At 39.6% G+C, this 22277-nt stretch overlaps 1 protein-coding gene across 2 annotated transcripts in view; it reads right to left on the bottom strand.

Annotated features, from left to right (window-relative positions):
* Positions 1–22277, bottom strand: part of NELL2 (neural EGFL like 2) — a 135951-nt gene that overhangs the window by 78737 nt on the left and 34937 nt on the right. For both annotated transcript variants that reach the window (XM_064655844.1, XM_064655845.1), the window contains exons 10-11: positions 3377–3468; positions 567–669 (exon numbers count right to left, since the gene is read on the bottom strand). In XM_064655844.1, the coding sequence (XP_064511914.1) occupies positions 567–669; positions 3377–3468 (195 nt within the window). The remainder of the gene's footprint in view (positions 1–566; positions 670–3376; positions 3469–22277) is intronic.

Here is a 22277-nt window from a genome sequence, read left to right as displayed (position 1 = left end):
TGTCCTTTGGTAAGGATCAGACTGGGTGTAACACAAAAAGGTATGCAGCATACGAAATTATTCCCTAAAGCTCCTGCTTATAGATGCAGACTACAAACCCAAACAGGTAAACAAGTTACTCAAGTATTTGAACAACTGCATAGCATGAACAGTTCTTTGAAAGAGATATCTCAAAGCACCTCAGAAGGATGCTGGCGAACATGGATATTTCTCCAATCCCATTTTGTTTGGACACTGGAGTAGGTGATGGGTATTAAATCACTAAGTATATATATGATTTCGTTGACTTTGCACTCATTTTTGGCTGGAATAAAACATATAAATGTGTTTCACAGAATTTACACTACTAGGCATTTTACAAACAATTTTCAGATCACACAGTGATCTGAATAGGTAACAGTTCTTACCTATTCAGCTTCATAAGATTTACAGTGACATCATGCATATGAGTGTCCTATTCAAGATTATCAGGAAAAAAGTCTATATAACCTATAAGAATGGAAAATTACACTGAGCTTATATGTGTCCTGCTCACTGAGCTTATATATATCCTGCTATTACCTTACCTTTACAGATTTTGCAGCAACTGTGAGCTAAGGGGATCTGCTGAGATTCTGGGCAGTTCAAAGCTGTACAGCTGTCTTTCGGAATACGCTGCATTTTGTGGTCCTGTTAAAGTGAGGGAATTGATTACTACTGTGAGATAGGAAATAAAGAAAATTATAACTTTAGTGGAGTTTTAGCATTGTAATATACAAACAAAAAGCTGTCTAGGCCAAACTCCAGGTACCTTCAAAGACCATTTGAGAGGACAACATAGCACAGTAGAAGCATCAGGAACTCCCCTATACTCAAACCTTTTCAAGGAAGCAAAAGTGTGGTAACAACTCTTATTCTTCTCTTATCTGTCAAGCAACTTGCCTCAGAAGTTTCTCTTAACATTATGCCTGAAAGAGTAACAATTATTTCTCAAAAACTGAGGCAGTAGATTCCAGAAGCAAGGGCCCTCATAATGAATACTCTAAAGAAGCTTGATATTTATACAGCAAGTAAAATCAAACTGGAATATCTCTGATCTCACTGCTGTGGTAGCAACACTGAAGGAAACCGGCACTGAGTCCCTATCAGGAAAGACAGGGTTTCTCAGCTAAGTTTTCATCAGGCATCTGGAAATGTCCAATACCACAAGATGGTATGTAAATATCTTCAGGCACTCAGTGCAGGTCACATGAAGTCACTGCAGTATGACCACACAAAATGATTGCCTTAGCAATCTGGCTACCACAGATGTGCCACCTTTAGGACCTAAATAATGTGTTTTGCAGTGCTCTAGTCATGATATGACAAAGAAAGAGAACAAGGCAAACAACAGTATGTTCCTTAGAGGCACCTGCCTTAAAATAAACAATCTGGTTAAAACAAGAGCTCAATGAACTCACGATCCTGCATTTCTGCATGCAAGGAAAGCATCTAAAATCACACATATGCCATTGCATGTATTATTTTAGTAGTATTATTATTGTGGGTCTAGCATTTAATTTTAAATCCTCTTTAAGCATGAAATGTAAAGATGAACATGAACACAATCGCCAACATCAAAACTTCAAACTTTACCTTAAACAATCTTGACAGAGAAACCAACCTTAATCTGATAATACAGTAAAGAAAACCAACTACAGATGTGCTTTACACCAGGACAAACAAAACCAGGAAATCCCACAAGATAAATTTACCTTTGATAGAAATAATATCAATCAGAGTAGTCTGGATTGCATTTAATTCTTCTATAAATTCTAATTTGGAAGATAATTTTTCATTCACTTATTTATAATATTCAAAAAGAAAACTGCATGCTTATAGCATGCACAACTGCAGCAGACAAACAAAACAAAACATGATGTTTCTAATTACGTGCAGACAAAAAGGATGTTGTCTTGATAACATCAGTATAAGACTTCAAGCATGAAATCAGTACTTGCATCATTCCTATTAATATCTCTTGACCTGAAGTAATTACTTATATCCTCTTATGAGAACTTGAGTAGTAATAATACAGTGCCTGCCTATGAATTCCTAACTGACCAACATAGTTTATAGTATATGGATTTTCTGCTCTGAATTAGCATTCACAAGGCTGTTCAGCAGAAACTGTGTGTACTTCAGTCCTTGAAAAAGCAACATTTCAATCAGTTAAAGTTGCTGCTTACTATTTCTACCAGGACAGTGAGGCAGCCTACCAGCAAACAAGTCTAATCAGCAAAACACAGACTAGCCCAGCCAACAGAGGCATTTTTTTCATACAGTATCGCAATTGCCAGCTGTAAGAAACACAAGGCAACCTCACATAACTTTTGGTGATTGTTAATTATATCCACTGACTAATCAGAGAATTCATGTCTCAGGTGTCATGTTCAAAATATGAGCTCACAGCCCTGAAAAGTCTACAGCTGAATCCAAAATTACTTCTGGCCAGTTTCTCCTTTCCATTCTCAAAAGGGTTTCAAAGCACCTAGTGCAGGAAGTAAGCTAACAAAGATTAAAACCAACAACAGTAAGACTAGAGTCCCCAGTTCTTCTTTGTAAAACATACTTTTTAACAACTGTATGAAAATGTTTGAGATTTCCAGAAATTGGTCTGAGAGCTGCATGGCCAGAGGAGTTGCTCCCCTCTTTTTCTCTGCCCTAGAAATGTGCGTGCAGGTTTTCAACTCCACTGCACAGCACGCAGCTCTTTAACTGGACATGATTCCTTCCCATCCCTCCCCTGGAGAGACAACATGCAACCCACTGCAGCAGTTTGTGCAATTCTCAACCCACAGCTGTCCCTGGGGTGCATTTATGCCCTGAAGAGCAGCTCTATTCATGCAGCACGGCAAGACTGACTCAGTAACAAGCATGTTCTGTTTACAAATAAAAAGCGTAACCCTGCCCCATTTCCATCACCAGAAATACCAGACACCTAGTGTATCAGCTCTTTTCCTTCTTTTTTCTCTAGATTTTCCTCTAAGAATTATCCTGAATTCCAAATTATGCCCCCCTTACACATGAGCAAATACTTTTGAACAGTAACACTGCACATGGAAACATAAGGTAGTCTGCTGCTGTTCTACTACTGATCATGGAGATGATATCTAGGGAGGAAAGAATGCTGCTTGATTGTCAAGCTGCATCATCAAAGCTTCCAGCTATGCAAAGTAAATTTATTTGCAAAATTTTATGTGGAACTCAGTAAGACAAAATAAACACAGGACCTATTAAATGTCTTTTCTGTTGTCACTTCTAAAGCTAGACCTGTCTGTATTTCAAAAGTTTCTTTCAGTGGGACTTTGATAATTCTAACATGCAAGAATTTTTTTTCCATCAACAGTATTCTTACCTTGCACTCAAAGAGAACACAGTCCCCTGAGCTTGAATACACAGTTTCTCTTTGTCCTTCAAAGTAGGTTCTGCCTTCAAATACACACACCGCTTCAGAGGAAAATAAAAAAAAAATAAAAAAAAAAACAACACAGTGATTTTGTATAAAAGTGTTGGCACTCTGTTTATAGAACTGATACATTTTCTTAAAGATAACTGCATTTCAAAATGAAAAGACTGAACTGGCTGCAAGAATATTCTAAACCCATCTCTAGGACTCTTGTATATCATAAGAAAAAAAAAATCAGAGGAGAAAAAAAACCCAAAAATAACCAGAAAAGCACACATAAGTAGAAGGTGAAGGATACTGAAGAAATATGGAGTACAGGTAGCTACTGAGACAGTAGAAGAGACGTGTCTCAGGTGACACCAAGGAAGCTATGACTGCCTGCAACACAGCTCAGGGGTGCACAGGAAGATGGAACTATGAGAGCAGTGCCAGGGCATGAATAGATAATTAGTTTCTTGAAGAGGAAAGTCACATGATGAAGGTTGATCACTGAAGCCACATGTTTATTTGTTATCACAGCCCTCTGATGTTTCATCACATTCATTTAAACATTATGTATTTGTATCTTGATTATCCTAGTTGTTTACCATTACTGCTGAAGTATATTAGAGTCTATGAATTTTCTGTACAGGAACAGACTCAAGTCTTCAATGATCAAATGACAGAATGATATCCCTAGGATTGGTGTTTATTATACCATGACCTGGCCTGGTGCCATTCCTGTGCTCTGGCAGCACTGGGTTTTACAGTTGCTGACACAGCTCATACTGGATTGCTCACTAAAGTTCGTATTCAGTATTTAAGAGCTACGTAAAAGATCTTCATAGCAAACTGTCTTGCTTTTTTTGTTTTTAATGGGTCCATTACTGCAACTACATTATGCAAAGTATAAAGGCTGAGTAACATAACTGCTAGGTATAGAAAATCAGATGCCTGTCTCTGTTGCTTAGGACACAGTCAAGGCTCATCAAGTAACCATAATCATGAAATAACAGGAGTAGGTTACAACTTCCAAGTTCTAGATTACATGTTAGAGGTCTAATTTGCTAATCATTGATTTGGAGACGCAAATCAATTATACTTTGACAGAGAGATTTACTTATTCTGCTAAAATAGACTACAACTTCTAGACATTTTAAAATACCTAAAGTACAAGAATGGGTTTTTTTGTTTGTTTTTATTTTGCATGCCCTATATTAATTATCATTACTCCTGTTATTTTCATTTCTGCTTTACTTTTTTTTAATTTGCAGCTCCTTCTTATTAATTTGTCAGCATGTAAAAAGTAAAATTTTGTAACTGATGTTGAAAAAGAAGTGATAGGTACACCAACAAAAATGTTTTTCTAAATTCAAAAATATGAGTTATACCTTATAAAATATGAAGTATCTTGTGTGATATAAGCCTGCACAGCACTTTCAAGAATTAATATCCCAGCATGTTACAACACTTTAAATCCCATGAACAGCAGAGTTTAAAGTCAGACTTAATAAAGAAAGTGTAGAAAAGAGCCAAAGGGGAGAGTCTAGAGGAGAGTCCTAAGGCTAACAGGAGGAGGAAGTTTGTACAACATCCACAAAGAAAAGTCAGAGTCAAAAAACCTCAATACAGTGTCTCCTTCCTGTCCCAGAAAACAAGCTCTTCTAGAAGGAAGTATATGAAAAAATTCTATATAAATCTTTACCAGGGACTAAGAGATCTTGAATCCAGACAGGACAAGACAATCATCCAGTCATATATATATCACCTTCTATGCATTAAAGCCCATGACACTAAACTGAAATATTCCTACATTAAACCCTCTCCCTTGCCCCATACATTTCAAGCTTCTAAGAACAACTACATGTGACAGGAAAAAATGAAGTACAGCAATACCCGAGGACCACACAAAGGCAAAGAACTGTTAACTTAACACATCCTCATGTTCCCAATAGGCAGACTATGCCTGTTCACAGGAAAGGCAAAATACATCAAAATCACTGTCATTCTATCTTGGAGGAAAATACACACTCCTAAAGCCAAAATATTCTCAACATATGAGTAAGACAACACAGACATCTTAAAAAAAAAATTACCCAAACTGCCTCAAAGCCCAGTCTCCTTATTAACAGCAATAAGCCTCTGATTCTTCAAAGAAACAGAAAATAACATACACAGAAGAGCCATCAAGGGAAGACATCCAGCCTAGTGTGAAATCAAAAAGTTATTTTTTTATTCCACCAACAGCCTTTGGAAGTCTTGGCACATGAAACCATTGTAATGCAGTGACACAGTATCACAAATGCTTTCTGCAAGAAAATCAGTTCTCCTCCATAAGGCCTTGGAAACAAGGAAAACTTAGAAAGTCTGTGTGTGTGAGAGATGGCTTTGCCCAGATTGCCCTTGGCCCTTTCCCATGTATCTTCATATACTCGAAGACTCTCGAGGGTTAGAACATGGCAGCGGAGTGCATGATTCAAGACATTTGCCTGTGTGAGTCCCAGAAATTTCAAGTAGTGTTCACATTCCCACCTCCACAATCACAACATTTGGCCATGACAGAATAACAAAATTTATGTGAAGTTGAAAGGGACCCAAAAGGATCACTAAATCCAACCCTTTTATCCCTGCTCAGAACCAACCCAAAGAGTCACATCATGTGCCTGAGAGGATCACCCAAACACTTCCTGAACTCTGTCAGGCTTGGAGCTGTGACCCAGTGGTCACAGGCTCACCCTGGGGAGCCTATTCCAGTATCCAACCATCCACTGGGTGAAAAACCTTTTTCTAATATTTAACCTAAATCTCCCCTGACACAACTTCAGGTCTGTGGTGGGTCTGGTGGAGCTGGAATTTATTTCCCCATAGTAGCCCTCACAGTGCCGTGCTCTGCATTGGTAGCTAGAGGAGTGTTGATAACACACCCATGTTTTGGCTACTGCTGAGCACAGCACTGTAACATTCCTTCTTCAATCAAGGGCGAGATCCTGGGAGGGGACACAAGTAGGCCAGCTGACCCACACTGACCAAGGGGATATTCCAGACCATATGACATCAACCCAGATATAAAAGCTGAGGCAAGGAGCAGGACCGGAGGCACTCATTGTCTCTGATGGCTGCCTGCTGACAACAGTACGTGTGCTGGAGCCCTTGTATCTGCCTAGGGTCAACCCACTACAAGGCCATTGCCTCAGATCCTGTCACTGGTCACCACAGAGAACTGTCCCTCCTCTTCCCCTTAGAAGGAAGTTGTAGACTGCATTGAGGTCTCCCCTCAGTCTCCTATTCTCCAGGCTGAACTGCCAAATAACCTCAGCTGCTTCTCATACAGCTTCCCCTCGAGGTCCTTCATCATCTTTGTTGTCCTCCTTTGGACATCCTATAAGAGCTTTATATCTTTCTTACACTGCGGTGCCCAAAACTGCACACAATATTCGAGGTGAGGTCACACCAGTGCAGAGCAGAGTGGGACAATCCCCTCCCTCAACCGACTGGCGATGCTTTTCCTGATCCCTCCCAGGACATGGTTGGCCCTCCTGGCTGCCAAGGCACTGATGACTCATATTCAACTTGACATTGACCAGGACCCCCAGGTCACCTTCCATGGCACTGCTTTCCAGCATCTCATTCCCCAGTCTGTATGAACATCCAGGGTTACCCCATTACAGGTGCAGAATCCAGCACTTCCCCTTGTTGAACTTCATATGGTTGGTGATTGTCCAGTCCTCTGATTTGTTAGGGTCTCTCTGCAGGGCCTCCCTGCCTTTGAGGGACTTAACAGGTCCTCCCAGTTTTGTGCAAACTTACTTAGTATCCCTTCCAGTCCATCATCCAAGTCATTTATGAAGATGTGGAAGAGCACAAGGTCCAAGATGGAGCCCTGTAGGACCTCACTAGTGACAGATAACTAGTCTGATGTCATCCCATAACTAGTCTGATGTCAACCCTCTGCGTTCAACCCATGAACCAGTTGCTCACCATGTGATGTGTTTATCCAGCTGTGTGCTGGACAGTTTGTCCAGAAGGATCCTGTGAGAGACAGTATCGAAAGCCTTACTGAAATCCAAAAAGATGAAAAGATGACACCAACTGGCTTCTGTTGATCAACTAGGTGGGTTACCTTGTCATAAAAGGAAATCAGGTTGAAGAAGCAGGACTTTCCTCTCATGAAGCCATGCTGGCTGTGACCAATGACTGCATTGCCTTTCAGGTGTTTTTCAATACCTCCCAGAATAATCTTCTCCATAACTTTACCAGCCACTGATGTGAGACTGACAGACCTGTAGTTTCTGGGGTCCTCCTTCTTGCCCTTCTCACAAATCAGGACAAACTTCCAACCAGCTGGGACCTCTCCGGATTCCCAAAACCACTCAAAAATCATTGAGAGAGGTTTTGCAATTATATCAGCCAGCTCTTTGAGGATTGTGTGAAGAATTTCATCAGGCCCCATAGATTTATAGCGATCCAGCTGGAGTAGCAGATCCCGTGCAATTCCAGGGTTGACTGGGAGTTGATCATTCTCACAGTCAAGGTCCTCCAGTTCAGGGCACCTACCCCCTTGGTCTGTCATCCATGTTGAAGACAGAGACACCTTGCATCTGCCCCTCTTTGTGAGATGACCATCCTCATCCTAGAACGGGCCAACGATATTTCTGTACTGCCTATTGCCATTAATATATTAGAAAAAATACTCTTTGTATTGTCCCCCACAGTTCTGAACAGCTTCAACTCCAGTTATGCTTTGGCCACATGAATTTCTTCCCTACAGTGGCAAGCAGCATCTCTGAATTCTTCCCATGTCACTTGACCTTGCTTCCACTGGGCAGCTAAGAAAATTACATCTCATCCATTGAACTCTCCTAAATAAACATTCTAAGCAATTTGCTGTGGCTTTGTCAGCAAGATTTTAAAGCTCCCAGGTATCAGGGACCTGTCTGTACAGAGTGACCAAACTATATTTAAGAAAAGAGAGAAAACCCAACAGGTAATAAATGCCCAATTGAAAAAAATTACTTGAAAATAAATTGACAACTCTTAAGTACAAACTCAAGCATGTCTTCTTATGTACTGCTGCTCTCATTGACTACATTCAAAAGGGATATTTATTCTTAAAATCATCAAAATAAAGACTACCTGGATTATTTTTTTCTATTAGTGTTCTCTAAAACATGAAGGATTCTACCATATTTGGGCAGTTCCTTCCATAAAAAAGCAGCAAGAACTAAGGTACGTTCTGAAGCTCTAAATTGGAGCACTATCACTTGGGTTTTCTCTTCTCACCCATGATAACCTAGCTGAAAACACAAAGGCATTTCATCTACAACAGTACCCCTGTCTCTGTATTTATTTAACATAACAGATATCAGTGGGTTTAACGATGGTATAAGTTTGTCAGTGCACACTTTCTTTTCTTCTCTCAATACTGCCATAAATGCCTCTGTCTTTTTCCTGCTCTCTTGCCAGCCCACTCCTCTTCCACTGCCCACCTAGGAGGCATCCTGACAAACAGCAAAAGGCAGATTTCCATCAAGTTATCTGAAGGCTTCTAAAAACTAAGATTGTCTGGTTAGGTAAGTACGGAGCATACTTGGAAAGATTTCTAGAATGACAAAGCTACCAACTTTTTTTCTGCCTCACTTTCATCCTAAGACATTGGAACCCACATCCAGGCAGTGTGGAACAGGAATGTTCCTCCCGTCTCATTACAGCAACTGTCACAGCCAGTTAACATCCCATGATGCTGGTGTTTCCTGTCTTTATTTTCCTTCAAAAATAAAGATGTTTCAGCAACATGAACATCTGGACTAGTATTGTGTAATTAGAAAAGTCCAGCGAAGATTTAATTTCTGCTTGGCTAGATGCTTCCCAGGATATTTTGATTACTTTGTGATTGGTATCTCACTGGGGAAGCATATAATCTTTCATCTTCCTAAGTCCTCTCATTCGACAGAGTGAGTCACAGTCAAGACATTACGTGATGATTAGTTGTTCCAGATCTTGATAGTTATTGCCTATGTAGGATTTCATCTACAGTTGTATTACATCAACCATTTCCTCTTGCCATCAAATTTCCACATTCCCCCAGTACCTAAAATAATGTATATTATTAAAAGCACAGGCTTCTAAGAAGATGAAACAGGAAACCTACAACAGCTGTTCAGAAGTTTGACTACCCTTGATCTATTTGTATACAGAAAGTGATCAAATATTGCACTGGTAATTATGTGTACGGGGTCTGAAAAATTATTAGCAAGGTCTGCTTACATTTACACAGATGTAGTGATAATACAGCTATTCTCTGCAGTATTATTTAACACGTTGTCATGATATGGCATCTTTTCTGTATTCATCCAGCAAAAGGAATTTTCAGTAGCCCACTGGCACTGATAATTCATTTGCTCAATGAATTATCAACAGTTTGTCAAACCATCACTTCTCTTCCACAGTCCTTTTTTTTCTTCCCTTGCCTCCAAATGACACTTTCTTTTCGCATTTTCTAAAACGTCCATATAAAATCCACTACCTAGCAAACTCCTCTCTTATGTTTGCTGAGTTCTCAGGATGTCATATAGTACATTTTCTCATTTCTGTATTTATCACCTTCACTGTCTAGACTGCGTATGCCTTCCCATAAGGAATGCCTGTACACTTCCCTATGGTATCTAAGCTGATTCGGACTCAGACTTATCACCAAGAGAAAGCAGAAAGTTTAGCACATTGGTGAACTCCTCAAACCACTTTAATTTCTTGTATTCACAAGAATACAAGATGTCTGATGAGTGGCATATGGGGCTTGAAGTTTTGTGAAATTTGTCAGTAATTACAAATGTTCAGTTTAAATCTGGTAATTAAGTCTATGTTGCTGCATTCTTTGTTCATTTACATTGGTTTGTTGGAGGGGGGAAACTCGCCCAAAATTAGCACACACAAAAAAGCCCTCCAAACCTGTCTCATTCACTTAATTTTCCAACCTCCTCCTTGGAATCTCCTTGATTACGTTTTCTACTGTTGAGAGATCAAGGCTTAGGCATTGTGTAAGTCCCATTAATCCTATTTTGCAAGCTTACATAGTGCAAAACCACAGTGTGGTTTTATCCTTAGAAGTATACACAGAGATAATCGTCACCTTTCCTGAATTTCTGTCTCTTGACTGCCATATCATTACTAGGCATTGCTCTCACCCCTTTCTCATTTATCTTTGCAGGGATTTGGGCACTATTTCATCTTTGCTCAATTTCTGGAAAGCACAAGCTTTGCTGTTACTGCAGTCAGTGAGGCTGAAGACGTGACTCATTTCATGCCATGTCTCTCAACAATTCAAAAACTTCAAGCTGAAAAAATATATTGCTATATATTTTTCCAGTCAATCACTGCTGAAAAGCTGCACATATCTGCTTCTGCTTCCCCAGCTGAAAAAAGAAAATTTGATTTGAAATTTTATCATAGTAAGGAATCAATTGCTATTTGTGTGTTATTTCTTATTCGTTGGGAAAGCTAAATGTCTCTATTACATTTAAAACAAAAAGTCATTATTCTACACTGCTTTTACAATCACTTAAGAGCATCTACAGTGTGAGCCACCTCAAACAACACTAACTGGCTGTTTAGTCACATTGGCAAGGAGTCAATCTAAAATAATAAATTCCTTCCCCTACCTCTCATGTTTCCTATATTTTTATCAACTACTACAAGGAAATGACATAATTCATCTATCCTACATGTTCTTGTTGAAAAGTCTTCTACAGAATTCATCTGAGCCCTGGAATGAGGGTTCCTTGAGGCATTCCTAAAGACTAAAAAAGCAATTTGAACACTGAAAAAGTACGTGAAAATGTGACTAAAAACTCTGTGGATAGCAGTTCAGCTGAGGCAAATAGACCAAACAGATGAAGTAAAACTTATAAATTAGGCTGCCAGACAAGGGAGTCTAGGAAGGAGCCCACAGCCAATCAAAGTCAATGGATATCACATTGCACAAAGGGAGCTGTCTCCTGGTAAGCAAAGATCTAATCTGTACAAGGTGTTTGATGTCACCTTCTCTTAAAAATTGCATTACTGCCACTCCCATGGCAACTTCAGCTCGGTTAAATAGAGCAGCCAAAACAGTTCTACTGACAGACATGCAAAACTTTGGCTTTAGAGCAACAGACCAAATTCTGCTTGTTAAACAGAACTGGAGTATTTTGGACTCTAAACATAGGATTTTGAAAACCTGGGCATGACTAATGTGATCAAAATGTCTGACCATTTTATGACAAATTAACTATGTTGGCCATGCGATACTCAAATAACTTTCACGGCAAAATGTCAAACAATAAAATCAAATGCCAAGACAAAAGCCTTAGAGGGTAACAAGAGAAGAAAAGCAATATATGACCACTGTATTACAGTTATATTAAAGGTTTATAAACAGCACAGGAGTCTGCCAGACCAAGACAACTCCAATGCAAAATTACATGCCTGCTTAATCCCCATAAAGGTGGGATTAGACATTATCCGATGGACTCCTTGTGCCAGCTATCCTCAATAGCAGTGACATAGCTCCCAACATTTCTTCTATCCAGTTTTGTTCCCACATAAGGAATCTGCCCATCCTTCCATCTCTCTTCTGATACCCATCATCTTCCTCCCTCACTTCAGCCACAATGACAGGATGAGTTGGCATAATCAAAAGCCCTCCAGGAACTGCATTTAATATTCTTAAGCTAAGTCCTTAGCATTAGTTCAGCAAAAGGTTTCTAACACAGAGAGCAATGTAAAAACATTTTTTGAAATCTTGATTAAAGTCAGTCATGCAAACTGGCTTTCCAAATTTGTTATATACTCACTCTTAACATTCATTATCAAATAACATTTAATCAAAAACTAGCTTTAAAAAATCAGGTATTATCAATAGTTTCGGAAATTTTCAAAAGACAACTTCAAATAGAAACCTATTACATCTAACATCCTGCCCCTGCTTCTCAAGGCTGCTAGAAATTACTATTATCCATTGTACATTTCCAAACAATACAATACTTCATGTCTACAGTTAGTTCAGCATTTGAAATAATTAAAAATTTAAAAGTAGCTGGAGCAGATGTTTACAGATTCTGCTTTGTCAGAGCTAATTTCTCCCAAGTGCATCTGCTGATGCTCCAACGCAGTCATGGGAAAACAGTAAGCTGGACATAGCAACTGTTAATGTGACTATTCCTTTTTGTTTGGCAACAAGAAATCCTTAGGGTTACTGATAATTAAAAAAAAAATTATATCTGTTAACACACCTATTGTCTTTAGGAGGACCTTTCCAGACATTAGACAAACTTGTCTAATGCACACCCTGTGCAACCAGGTGTGTTTGTCTATATGGGGATATAGTTTATGCCAGTGTCTAGGAAACCTGCAATACTTCTATCTTACTGATACATTAACAAATGCACTTTTTTCCTTTTCCATTGTACAGAAACCATATATTTTTCCACTACCTTTATATGGAAACCAAGAATCAGAAAGTACAATGTACTCAGGATCAACCTCAAGAGTCACACCATGTTCCTGAGAGTATCATCCAAACGCTTCCTGAACTCTGGCAGGCTTGGTGGTGTGACTGCTTCCCTGGGGAGTCTGTCTCCATGCCCAACCACCCTCTGGGTGAAGAACCTTTCCTTATATCTAACCTAAATCTCCTCCAACACAGCTTCATGCCATTCCCATGTGTCCTGTCACTGGTCACCACAGAGAACAGATCAGTGCAGGTCTCTCCACTTCCCCCTCACAAGGAAAATGTAGACTGTGATGAGGTCTCCCCCCAGTCTTCTCCAGACTGACCAGCCAAATGATCTCAGGCCCTTCTCATACAGCTTCCCCTCTAGGACTTTCACCAACTTCGTACCCCTTCTTTGGACTCCCTCTAATAGCTCAATATTTTTCTTATATTGTGGTGCCCAAAACTGCACACAATATTCGAGGTGAGGTCACACCAGTGCAGAGCAGAGTGGGACAATCCCCTCCCTCAACCGACTGGCGATGCTTTTCCTGATCCCTCCCAGGACATGGTTGGCCCTCCTGGCTGCCAGGGCACTGCTGACTCATATCCAATTTGATGTTGACCAGGGCCCCCAGGTCACCTTCCGTAGCACTGCTCTGTAGCATTTTGTTCCCCAGTATGTATGTACATCCAGGGCTCTCCCATCTCAGTGCAGAACCCGGCACAGTTTTTCTTGAACTTCATATGGTTGGTGATTAACAAGCCCTTTAAGGTCTCTTTACAGGGCTTCTCTGTCTTTGAGGGAGTCAACAGCTCCTCACAATTTAGCACCATTGGCAAATTTACTTAGTATCCCCTCCAGTCCATCATCCAAGTCATTTATGAAGATGTGGAAGAGCACAAGGTCCAAGATGGAGCCCTGTAGGACCTCACTAGTGACAGATAACTAGTCTGATGTCATCCCATTCACTGTTACCCTCCGTGCTCGACCTGTGAGCCAGTTGCTCACCCACCACATGATGTGTTTATCCAGCTGAGTGCTGTACAGTTTGTCCAGAAGGATCCTGTGAGAGATAGTATTGAAAGCCTTATTGAAATCCAAAAAGATGACACCAACTGGCTTCCTTTGATCAACTAGGTGGGTTACCTTGTCATAAAAGGAAATCAGGTTGAAGAAGCAGGACTTTCCTCTCATGAAGCCATGCTGGCTTTGCCCAATGACTGCATTGCCTTTCAGGTGTTTTTCAATACCTCCCAGAAAAATCTTCTCCATAACTTTACCAGCCACTGAAGTGAGACTGACAGACCTGTAGTTTCTGGGGTCCTCCTTCTTGCCCTTCCTGAAAACTGGGACAATGTTAGCCAATTTCCACTCTGCTGGGACCTTCCTGGATTCCTTTTCAAAATCATTGAGAGAGGCTTTGCAATGGCATCAGCCAGCAATTTTAGGATTCTCAAATGAATTCCATCAGGTGCCACTGACTTACAGGGATTCTGCTGGAGCAGCAGGTTCTGCAGGGTCAGCTGGGAGTTTATCATTCTCAAAGTCATGGTCCTCCAGTTCAGGGCCCTGTCACCGTCTTAGCCCATCATGAGTGTTGAAGAGAGAGGCAAAGAAAGCATTAAACACCTCTGCCTTGTCTCTGTCCCTATTTGTGAGTGATCATCCTCATCACGTAACAGGCCAATGTTATTTCTGCACCGCATTTTGTTATTAACATGTTTTTAAAAACTTTTTATTGTCCTCCACATTTTTGGCCAGCTTGAACTACAGTTGAAATTTGGCTGCACGAATTTTCTCCCTACCAGGGTGAGCAGCATCTCTATTCCTCCCATGTCACCCAACCTTGATTCCACTGGGCACATACCTTCTTTTTTTGCCTTAGCTCCAAAAAAAAAAAAAAGCCAAGTGCTTATGCTTCATCTGCTTGAGTTCCACAATTTTGGAATTGCCTGCTCCTATGCTCTGAGGAGGTGGTCCTTAAAAAAGGTGACCAGCACTGATGGACCCAGGGATTCCCCAAGGATGTGATAAATTTATTCATTTTTATGTCTGTTTTAATTTTATATTTTTTAAATTTGATTTATCCTAAAGTTTTTTCATGGCAACTCACCCATACAATAGTGTAAAATTAGTAAAATGAAAATTTGTGGTTAGGTGCTTCCACTGTAGTAGCAATTCCGTACATACAGAGCCACAGAACACCATGGACATGATTTAAGCATTCTGAAGTCATATGCATGCAAGATTATTATCTCTTCTATGCTATACTCAGATTTGATTTCTCATTTAGGTGCCTTGAAGATCTACAAGGTTTCTAGATACAGCATGATAAAAACATCTAAAAAAACCCAACTCCCTCTTTACAAGCCTAGAGAGAAATACTGCACTTCGGTGAATATGAATATAACCTAAAGAGACATGTTAAGGAAATAATACCTGAATTTACATGTCTTTGTCAAAGTAATAGTGACATAGGGAGAAGCATTCCTGTTCATCTGCCCTATCTTCAAAGTATTTGAAGTGCTCACTCACTAGAAAAAACAGGTATATGCCTTTTTTCCCGATGAGTCAAGCATATTTTCTTGCTTTGCTTTCAAGATGGGGGTAAAAAAAGTCTTATAATTGAAACCAGGTGTTTTCTGTCCTAATTTATTACATCAAACAATGATGTCACTGTAATACCATTCTAACACCATTCTATATAAGTATAAACTGGTCATCAGAAATTAGCAAGCTAAAAAAATTGTTCTTCAGCATCATATCTTATGACAATGCAAAAAAAGCAAACCCAATAATATGTTTAAATTTTATTCATGGGCTAGGAAAAAAATATAGACGTCAGATAATGTTAAGGAATTTTAACATAATGTCACCAATTAAAAATAAAATGAAATCTGGGAAACCAGTCAAAATTATACTTGAAAATAATTTAAAGCAAGAAGGGGAGAACTGGAATTTTAATTTACAATCAAAAAATTACAAAAGTAATTTCAATAAGTAGGAGGAGAAAAAATACTAGTCAGCTACCCTGTACAAAAAGGCTCAGGATGGTCAACAACCCTCCGAAACAATTGGACAGAGCTTTCTTCTTAGTGGAAACCAGTACCAAATAAAAACTCACCAAAAGGCAAAAATTCGTGAAAACATTCTCTATATTGGCAAAGAGGCAGAACAGTGATACAGAAATACGACAGACAGAGTCCTGTGCTTGGTACAGTGACAAAAGCAAATAGCAGAAATTTTTCAAATAAAGAGGATTGCAATGATGTTTTTGAAGGCAACAGATGAAGAAAGCAGGATAAAGGCCTGTTACACCATATCTGCCAAAATTTCAATTTTAAAGTTGTGTCTCACATGGGACAAAGTGGCCATTATTTGAAGCCGAATATATTTTATGAGCTGACAGATGTAGAAACTGTGATCAATAACAGCCTGGAGGTCTACACATCACACGTTAGATATCTGCAACCAATGGCTAAGAAGTGAACCAAGCAGTAAACTTCTGCAGTCCAAAAGACTGGTTTAAATCACTGTCTTCACAAAAAGACAAACAAAGAATAACAGTATACATCATTTTATATTAATCTCGCTGAATCAACTTCACTCATATTTTACCATCCCTTCCTTGGGAAATAAGATCACATTATTGACAGTTTTGTGGTGGAGTTTCTTCCAGTAATTTATTGAGTTTCAGCCTTCACAGCCTTCCTATTTTTTCATTTCACATGACATAGGTGCTGTCAGAAAACTGTATGTGTGCCTTCTTTTACACTCCCATATCTCCTACCAGTGTCTGCCCTGGGCCAAAGTTTCACCTAGACAATCCTTGTTAATGTGGCAATCCTTTTAATAATCTTGAATAAGAGTATGTTGAGTGCAAACTGGTCTTTGCAAAACTGCACAGGCCAGCAATCTCATTTGGTTGGTTGGTTGGTTTGGTTTTGATACATTACTCTGTCCAGCTCCATTAGTACTCTCTGCTTCCAACTTGTTACTTTTCTGTGACCTCATCCAAAACCTGCAGTTTCTGCAGTTTTCAGTGAAGGCAAACTTCTTTTCAGAACTCATGCACATTGAAGATGACCGCTACTGATTCTACAGATTTTCCAAGATCTACAGAATAAAAGCTCCAGGCAAAAACTAGAACATCAGCTACAAGCTGCTGATTTGGTGATGTGCTCCTGGTTTTGGGACAAAAAACCCCAAACAAACAAACAAAAAAATCCCGACCCCCCAAAAAACCAAAACCAACAAAAACCAACCCCACACTCCAATGAATGGTGTTTGTTCTCTCATCATTGGTGAGAACAAACATATTGAAATCAACACATAGCAATGTGAATGCTCACATATCCTAGGTGCTTTTTGTAATCATAAATAGAACCAGAATTTCTTTCATTATTATTTCATAGCTACCTGACTAAGTAAATTCTGATGAAATCAGTATTACTAAAGTCAGGTTAAACTAGAACACTGCAAATCTGTCCACTCCCAGCTGTCTGACAGCCAATATATTCATATCTAGCATATGTTAATGTTTTATTTGCACTGGAAATAAACTGAAATAATAATGTGCTGCAGGTATTTTATATTTTATGATCTCCCTGGTAAGAACATAACGAAAAAGGAATGGAAAAGATTATCTGTTTTCCCAGACAATCTTGGCAGAATAGGTTATAAGGAGAGCAGAGCAAAATTTGGCCTACAGCAAAATTCCCATGTAAAAAAATATTTTTAGTTCTCTACCAAAAAAATTACCAATATTATTTTTCCAATTTCTTCTTTAGTGCAGACTGCTACAAATTCAGTGTAATATATTTTAATGAATAAGGATTTTCTTAAACATACTTTATTTTACTATTCATTCCTCAGGAAGACTAAAACTAGATGACTCTACCATTAACTGGAATTCTCCTCATATACTGATACACTGCCTCCAGATAGAGCCTTCTAGTAGAGTTCCATAATGCATGGACTCCAGAATACCTAAAAACCCACTCACCTAGGAGAGAGCGGCACTTTGATGCATGATGAGACTGAGACAGGCATAGGCACTGACACCTCCAGACCTGCTTTGCTAACAAGGAACAATGAAATTCAAAGGACATGGGGAAGGAAGAAAGGAAACATAGGAACAAAATATTCTGAGAAGTCTAATTACTGTAAGCAGTACTTCAACGCACCGTAAGGTGTATTTTAATTTACATAGAACAACACACATACAGGGTATGAGTTTCCTGCTCAGAGGGGAATTCCAAGTGAATTGCAAGTGAAAAGACTCAGTTTCCCTCCTGATGAGGAATACTGCCCAGCTTTCAAAGGGCAAGGGTCACTCGAGACTACGAGCTTGGCAGCAAAAATCCACTGACAATTCTGTCACTGGCCATGTAACAGATATAAACCAAATATTGCTATGGTGTAAGAGTAGTGTGAAACTTTCTATAGCTTTACAGTGGAAAATATATGAGAGACTGAGCACCTTGGGTCAAGGGTGAGACTGGCCCTGACTACAAAAGCCGAGTCCCTCCAGTGTCTTCAACTGGCTTTCAGTCCAGCACAGGAAAGGCCCCAAAGTATTCTTAGACTGTCTGAGCTTCCTGAGATGTTACACATCCCAGAGAAGCAAATGCTCTGAGACCTTCCCAATGTGTGCAAACTCCTGATGGAAGAGAATGAAGAGGAGGCTGTTCTCAGGGGTGCCCAGTGAAAGCACAAAAGGCAATGGGCCCAAATTAAAACACACAAGAAAATACTTCTCTACTGTGAGGGTGACTGAGCACTGGCACAGGTCACCCAGGGAGGTTGTGGAGTCTCCATCTGTGTAGATATTCAAAAGCCATCTGGCCACAGTCCTGGCCAGCCTGCTCTAAGTTGCCATGCTTGAGCAGGAGGGTTGGACCTGGAGACCTCCAAAGGTCCCTTCCAAACTCAGCCCTTCTGTGAGACTCTGAGATTGTAGGAGCTATGCTGGATTCACAAATGACACATAAATCAATTATGCTTTTCTACTATAGCTTTGTAAATCTAAAATAGTTCCACTGATTTTGTTGACCTATGTGAGTTCAAGGACATGTTTTTTCCCTTTAAAAAACATTTCACTAGAAAAATTTATTTGTGTCCTATTTCTAAATGAATATAAATACTAAATTTCTTTTGACGTCACAAGAGTTGCTGAAGTAATAAAATGGTTTAAACAGTCCATAAAATACAATGTAATTCATCTCAGTAGTACAAGTGGGTATATAATGCTTTTTATCTGTCATTCCAACATGATACTATCATTATATGTGATGCAAAAGCCTGAGAAATAAGGTCAATGTGAATAATTTCAGCACTGAAAATCCAGAAAGTAGAGGCTGAACAGATACTATTCTGATAAATACTAAATAACTTTCAGAAGTTCTGCATGCTGACTACAGGACATTGTAATAAAGAACATGGCTCTAGGGAACAACCCAGTGCTGGCTATATTCCAGATAGTTTTCAGGACTATTCTGAAGTAGGTTAATTTATCCGATTTTACATATTAAAAAAACCTCTCAATATAATGGAATTTATGCACTTGTGCTATTTGCACTTGTGTTCTTTAAAAAACGATATATAAATATTTATAATCAAAAAGCAACTAATTTTTTGCATTAGCCAGAATGTTGCTTCTCCTTTATATTCTAAAATGTGCATTTTTTACAAAAGCTATGATAAATTACTAATCATTGCTTCACTGCTAAAAACAGTCTCTTCTTCCTCCAGTACTAATGCCTGCTTTGTCACCCTGAGCCTGCTGGCTGCCCATAGCCCTCAGACTTGTGCTGCGTCCCAGTCAGCACACTGGAGCTGCTCTTTGGTTTCCCTTCCTCTGATTTACTGCAAGGATAAGATGACCTGTTCAGCCAGTGCTCACTAATCCTGCCATTCCATCATTTCTATGAGTTGCAGCCTCTTCTTTGTGCCACACTGAATGCAGGAGAAGTTCACCAAGAGCTGGAGAAGCAAGGCAGGGACTGGCATCCCACTCTGCTACTGATGGATGTCACCAAAGGCAAGAAGGTGCAAGCCAAGAAAAAAAGCGGCAATTTTGTGAGAAGGTGAAACTTGGTGAGAAACTGTGCTGGCTTTGGCTGGGGTAGAGTTAATGTTCTTCTCAATGACCGGTATAGGGGTGTGTTTTGGATTTGTGCTGAACACAGAGCTGATAATACAGAGATGCTTTCATTATTGCTGAGCAGAGCTTACACAAAGCCAAAGCCTTTTCTGCTTCTCATATCTGCCAAGCTGGCAAGGAAACTGGGGGTGCATGGGAGGTTGCAGGTGAGGTGACCCAAAATGACCAAAGGGATATTTCATACCATATGCCATCATGCTTAATATATAAAGTTGTGGGAAGAAGAAGGGTAGGGAGGGACATTTGGAGTGACAGCATTTGTCTTCCCAAATAACTGTTAGGTGTGATGGGGCCCTGCTCTCCTGGGGATGGCTGAAGACCTGCCTGCCCATGGTAAGCAGTGAATTCATTCCTTGTTTTGCTTTGCTTGTGTGTGAAGCTTTTGCTTTCCCTATTAATCTGTCTTTCAACTCATGAGTTTTCTGGCTTTTACCCTTCCGATTCTTTCTGACCTTAATGACGGGGGAGTCAGCGGGTGGCTGCAGGGTGCTTGGTTACTGGCTGGGGTTAAACCATGACAGCAGCATAGGCTTAAGTCCACAATGCTTCAATTCACCCAGATAAATTATGATTTTCAGGGTAAGCTTAATCAATATTCCTTAAGTTTCTAGATGAAAATTTTGCACTCTTGTCAATGGCCAATTGCTGCACAAAGAGAAGCAGATGGATTTTCACAGCTCCTTCTCTCTGCATCAGTAGGTTACAAGTGCTGGAGCTTGCAGAAGAGTGTCTAGCTTTTGAGAAAAAACAGTGTGTCATGAAGAGCAAGAGGGGAAATCCCTTTAATTTTAATCATGAAATTAAAAGTACAACAGGTTGCTGCATCAGAAACCTACACATAAGAGCCACAATGTTCATATTTCTGTTTTAATTATTTTGTTCAAAAAATTCTTCCCAAGTTATAGAACCCCTTTACACACTTTCTCTCCATGGCTGCTAGCATCAGAACTGTAAGCTGGTACAGCTTACAAGTACAAGCCTATGCTCACACAGTTGCTTAAAAGACTTGTGTTAGAGTGTAAATTTGGCTACAATGCACCAGAAACCCATTAAATGTCCTGTTTCAGAAGAAAAACAGGTGCATGAAAAAATCACAACCTGCAGATTTAAGCATAATCACTCAGAGTTTAACCTCTACTGGAATCTGTTGGGATAGATTTAAATAGTTTGGGATTAGGTCTCTAAGTATCTACAGTGTCACTGGGAGGAGGACAGTGATGAGAAAACAGCAATTTCCTCCTGGAGATCAGTCTTTGGTGATGGAAATTATTGCACGAGATACTGGTACAAATATCACTTCTGGCCTTAAAAAAATGAAAATCAGCTAGTTTTTAATAATACATTACCTGCATTTAAAAAAAACAATGTATATAGCACATAGCTATTGGAAGTGATGCCTCAGTGTTAATACACCGACTAATAAAAACATTACTATAATTAGATTTGCTGACCAAGCACCAATTGTCTCAGCTACTAAGACATTGGCAGTCTTTCCACAATTCACTTAAAATAAATGAACCTGTCCTTGTACTTCTTAAACCAAGTCTGTGGTCTAAAGCAATATTTGTAGGGTCAGTAGTAGAGCTTAATCTGTCCACAATTCGTATCAGTGCCTATCACCATACAATGCATTTATCTCTGCAGAGGAGAAAAGAGTTTAAAGATCTTTTGCACATACCTTCTCAGAAAGGTTTACAATTGCATTGAGCATAGCAAAGAAAGTAGTCTCTGCCTTCTGACTACAAACAATTCTCCTCAGGAAGGTCCCACTGAACTAAGATACATGCTTTGGTAGCTGGAGTGAATTTTGCATTGAATAGCTTGTCTTCAGCTGAAACATATATCCAAAACACTGGCCCATTTATCTGCCCTGGAAGACTGCTGCTTCTTTTAGCCCATTACAGCTAATAGAAAACACAGTGATAATTTGCATGCATTGCCATTCCTTATGCTACCAGCATCGACCTTCGCACAAGACAAAACAGTGCAAATTGTCTGAATGTCCTCAAACAAAGGTATGGAGTTAAGGGAGAAAGGTCAGCGTTTGGTTTGTTGTTTGTTTTGTGGGTTTTTTTCCCTTTGGCTCACAAGAACCAAAGTCAAAGCAACATTAGTTAAAAAATAAAAAATCTAAACCATTCCTTACTAAATGTTCTTCCCTGAACCAAGCATTTAAGAAAAACATGACGAGTTAGTTGTGCTGAAATTTCCGAAGTGTTAAAAACATAATCAAACA

Source organism: Pseudopipra pipra, chromosome 5 (genome assembly GCF_036250125.1).
Source record: "Pseudopipra pipra isolate bDixPip1 chromosome 5, bDixPip1.hap1, whole genome shotgun sequence".
In the NCBI taxonomy this organism is placed as follows: domain Eukaryota; kingdom Metazoa; phylum Chordata; class Aves; order Passeriformes; family Pipridae; genus Pseudopipra; species Pseudopipra pipra.
Note: the sequence above shows the minus strand (reverse complement) of the source record. Positions and strands in the feature narration are given on the sequence as shown.